The 4,679-nt window shown below is 46.2% G+C and overlaps 1 protein-coding gene across 1 annotated transcript; it reads left to right on the forward strand.

Moving 5' to 3' along the window:
* Window positions 1–688: 688 nt before the first annotated feature.
* Window positions 689–1,508, forward strand: PCP4L1 (Purkinje cell protein 4 like 1; the record flags this gene model as incomplete). Its single annotated transcript, XM_065899570.1, has 2 exons — window positions 689–749; window positions 1,366–1,508. Coding segments are annotated over 2 exons (204 nt in total), but the record flags the coding sequence as incomplete, so codon positions are not given.
* Window positions 1,509–4,679: the final 3,171 nt, after the last annotated feature.

A 4,679-nucleotide genomic window follows, 5' to 3' on the forward strand; every position in this document is an offset into this window, starting at 1 on the left:
TATGTGCCAATTGAAGGTCTCTAATGGCTTCTCATCACCCTTACGATAAAAGTCAAGCTCCTTAAAAAGACTCCCAAGGCTTAAAAAGACTCCCAAGGTCCGACGGAGTCTGCCCCATCTCCCAGTTATCTCTGATCTCATCTCCAACTGTCATTCACTCCAGCTACGTTGGACTCATGCTATTGCTCAAACACGCTAGTCACACTTCCACCCCAGGGCACTTGAGAGCTCTTGCCCACCACCTACAGCCCTTACTCCCTTATCTCCTTCAGCTCTTGGCTCAGATACCACCTTTCAGAGAGGCTTTTCCTGACTACTCTGTATAAAACTGTATTTCTCCTTTCCCACCTGGCAGTCACTACCTCCCTTCCCCGTCTTTTCTCTATAGCACTTATCACCACTTAACATAATAATATTTTTAAAATTCATTTGTCTATCTATATCCTAGAATGTAAACTCCATGAGGGCAGGGTTTTTTCTGTTTTGTCCTCTACAATTTCCCTAGCACCAATCAATACTTGTTGAATAAATTTTGATGACTTTTCTCCCTCTCTCTGATCTCAAGACCCACTTCTTCAAAAGACTAAGGGATGGACCTGGTAGTAGGAGGGCTTGAAAATGATGATGGTGAGTCTATGGGGATGGCACCTTAATACTTCTGTGAATATCTAATATTCTGATTTTTCTTTTCCAGCTTAACACCAAAACATCCCCAGCAACCAACCAGGCAGCTGACCCAGAGGAAAAGGGTGAGTGGGGGTGGGCTAAGCAGTTTGTAGGGCAGGTAAATATAGGGACATGAAGACAAGTAGGGCTGTAAGCCTGGAAGCTCCTAAAGTCAGATGTAACAGGAATAAGAATGTGATAAGTGAAACAAAGCACTAGGTTAGGACTACTATATCTATAAACTTCCTTCCACTTTTTCCTAAGAAGTAAACCGACTAGAATTTACTCTTTGATTTTAGACACTGGCTCTGGAATGCTTGGAAACACGTACAGTGATAGGAAGAAACTCATCAAATGATCCCAGCCCCTGTCTCCATCAGAACTTTAGGGAAAACAGGGGAAAGTGAGTGTGCTGTGGGACTCTGAACTGTAGGATTTAGGAATAAGTGGTGATAGAAGACATTTGTCATCTTGGTTCAAGAGTTGCAAAGCTTCTGAGTACCTACTATAACTAATTCTCAGCCAAGTACCCTGACTCAAGCTTCTGGGAGAGTTATTAGGCATTCCGGGTCCTAGCAAAGATTGGGGGACCTCACAGAGTCCAGTAGAAAGTGGACTTTAACCACTGTATTTGGGGCCTGGGAAAGGGGCTGGGGCAATTCAGGTTTACTCATTAATGAATCTCTCCACTATCTGCAGGGAGAGCTGGCAATGCCAAGAAGGCTGAGGAGGAGGAGGAGATTGACATTGATCTGACGGCACCAGAAACAGAGAAGGCTGCCCTTGCTATTCAGGGCAAGTTCCGGCGATTCCAGAAAAAGAAAAAGGATTCCAGTTCCTGAATAACCAGCCTTACCCTTCACCTTACTCCCTTCCCTCCCCTTCTCCACAGCTCTGACTCCCGTGTATCTTTGTCTCTTTGTCCCTCAAGCTTCTTGTTGAGGCAAGTTCAACACTTCTACATTATTTTCTCTGGCCTCTCAAGCCATCGCAGCCGCAGAGGCACAAGGAACACAGGGAAGATGAAGAATTCAACAGGCAGCCACTTGCTTAAGGGTGGAACATTTTCTCCTTGGGATACAGCTTCTTGACCAGTACCTGTGCCTGCCCTATGAGGCTGAAGAGCAAGAGGATTTGAGGTTGAGAGAGGGACCCTGACAATGTGGGAGGGAGGGAAAAGCCTTCAGAGTAGGGTGCCCGAGGGTGGGGCATATGCCCTGTTCCACTGGTTACAACATTCACACTTCAGGTAGCATTTTTTACCTTCCCATCCTTCTCATCAGAACCTCAACTTCCCTCCTATGAGCTAAGCCACAGTGGGGACTGGAGCCTCCCTTTCCCCTGGGCAGACCTAAATCAAACTGCTCCCATGTTAGTGCATGCTCAGTAGATTAGGTCCAAGGAAGGGAGACTGGGACTGGTAGAGAGACAAGGGAAAGTTTCCTTCATCGTCTAGTCTAGAACCGTAAGGGGCAGAAGTGGAAGAGGTTCAAGGGGCCACAGGCAGGGAAATGGGAAGATTTGGGAAGGAAATCGCCAGTTGATTTGGGAAGAAAAGAAAAGTGAAGGAGGAGGAGATCTCTAAGGACACAAGTTACTGCTGGTAAAGATGTACCATATGAAGGATTCTTGGGGCTTTTTTAACCTGCCTACCTCTAACCCCTCATGCCTAGCCACCCCCAGAGGCCACAAAAACCAAGTGACCCTTGTAGTTCCTACCTGCCCCACTGTGGAGTCAGAGCAGAAGTGGAACAGCCACTCTATGTGATTTTAGCATGTTTAATAATTATGAAAACAATAAACAAAATCCTCAAGTGGGGCCTTTTGACCTCTACTTCTGTTTTTTCTTGGGAGGAATATGAATATAAGCCTGAGCTGGCCTCAGGGAGGGTGGTAGAGCAACTGCACGGATTACATGATGGCTCAGGAAACTAACACAGACCAAAGCCCTCTCCTACCTTCCTTCCCTGACCTTGTGCTCACCTTGATTCACCACCCACATTGTCTCTACCTGCTGCTATTTCCACCCCCGATGCTGTTCATCTCCTTCTCTTTCCCCTTCCAGCGAGCACACGCTTGGTGGATCTGCCTCTGAAAACAAACCCCATCTTCCCTTCCTCCCTCTCCCCGAATGACCTGTGTTAGCTGTCCCTCCTGCTTTGTCTTCCTCCCACGACCCTCCTCCCCTCCCACTGTTTTATCAAACAGGAGAAGAAGCAGATGACTCTGGGTCAATAGAGAGCACCACTGTCACACTGAAGATTTTAAACCATGAATAAAATGATGGCTTACATTGCTGAGAAATGATTTCTATACATTGAAACCGGAAGCCAAATGCTTGAAGGTCGAACAAGGAACGCTTTCTCTCCCCCATTCTCCTCACTTCTTAGTACTGATTTAAGAATACAGAAGCTGGAACCATGCAGCAGCTCTGAATAGGAAGCAAGGAACAATATCCCTGGAAGCAACCTATATTACAAAGTTCGTCCATGCCTAACAAGCCATGGCTATAGACTATCAGGAGAATTAAACAGTAATTCACGGGAAGGCCCTCTTCTCCTGTTGCCAGAGACGAGAAGGAAATTTTACATTTGAAATCTGTTCTGAGTGCAGTATAGTAATGATGGTGGCTTTCAGTCCTGGACTCAGGAGCAAATAAAAGGATAACCTCATTGCCACACTAGGGTGTGTCCAGTATGTCCCGGTAGAACAGGAGGATTCCCTGTTCTCTGGTTCCGTGGACACAAGATGGGGATTAACTGTACTGCACCTTGGTCTGCCCCTATTAACACTAAAGTAAAATAGGTACTTCCTGTTCCTGGTGATATGAGCTTCTGAGAGTTGGCTGGTGCTAGGGCAATAGTGGCATTCTCTGTCACCAGCCGTCTCCTATAGACTCTGCTGCTTGGAGGATACCTGCTGATTTGTTTTTTGCCACCCTGATCTGGAGCATGATTTTTTCCCCTTCACTACTACTAGCTCCAGGCTATTATGCTTGTCCTCATGTGTATTTTAAAGAAAGGGCATGGTAGCAAAAACATAGTCTGTTGCTTTGGGAAAGATAGTTTGAACCGGAAAGAAAGGTTTAGGCATCTCTTGCTGGACCAGTAGTAGTTCTCAGTAAAAGTTCTGAAAGCTGGTTTCTCTCTGCCCAGGCTACTTACTTCTACCATAGGGCACTCAAACTGAGGCTTTCCTCTCTGGCATATCTGTAACTCCTCCTTGGGGCCCTAGAATTCTGTCTCTCTGCCAGAGACACGATCCTTGAGTACTGATCACTGAGAAATTATTCCTGAGTGCTTTGTTCTGTGGAGCAAAAACCACAAGTCTTTGAGGGATCGGTGAATACTCTCACAATAAGTGGTTTAGCAGAAGACACACGCATTAGAAACAGTCGAGGAAGAAAACAAATGCAGTTGTCACATCTATATCACTGATAACTCTTTTGGTACTTTTTTCTCTGTGTAGGAGTGGCAGAGCTGGGAGTAGAGTCTCGTCAAAAGTGAAAGAGGTCTGGAGATCTGAGGGGGGGATACTTTGAAATATGTTCCCAAAGCCCAAACTTGGAGGTGAAAGTCTTGGGAGAAATTCAGGCGGCTAAAAGGACAAGGATCCTGCTTCCCTGGACAACCTACTTTCAGGGACTTGGTGTCATTGCTGGGTAGGGCTCTTGACCTCTCCTTGAACTTGCCCCAATATAGAGCCATCTTTTTCCACTTTGATCTCTTCCATCTTTTACTCTTACACTTAACCCCTGTCCTAATGTCCTTTTTGGGAGCTTCCCTTCCTGTCCACCTCTGCCTCTCTCTGTCTACCCTTGCTGTGTTTCCCTTATTTCTGGAGTTGTTTTCAGTGGGAGTGACTCCGGCAGCTTCTTTGAGCAGGGGCTGTACTCATCCCTGAGAACAAGTTCTCACTGGAATCACTCTCCAGTGAGCTGCTGTCTTCCAGTTTTAATCGTCTGCTGTCTGTGCCTCTGAAAACCGAGGATTTGTGGGTCAGGTGGTTTGTTA

Source organism: Phocoena phocoena, chromosome 1 (assembly GCF_963924675.1).
Source record: "Phocoena phocoena chromosome 1, mPhoPho1.1, whole genome shotgun sequence".
NCBI classification, from domain to species: domain Eukaryota; kingdom Metazoa; phylum Chordata; class Mammalia; order Artiodactyla; family Phocoenidae; genus Phocoena; species Phocoena phocoena.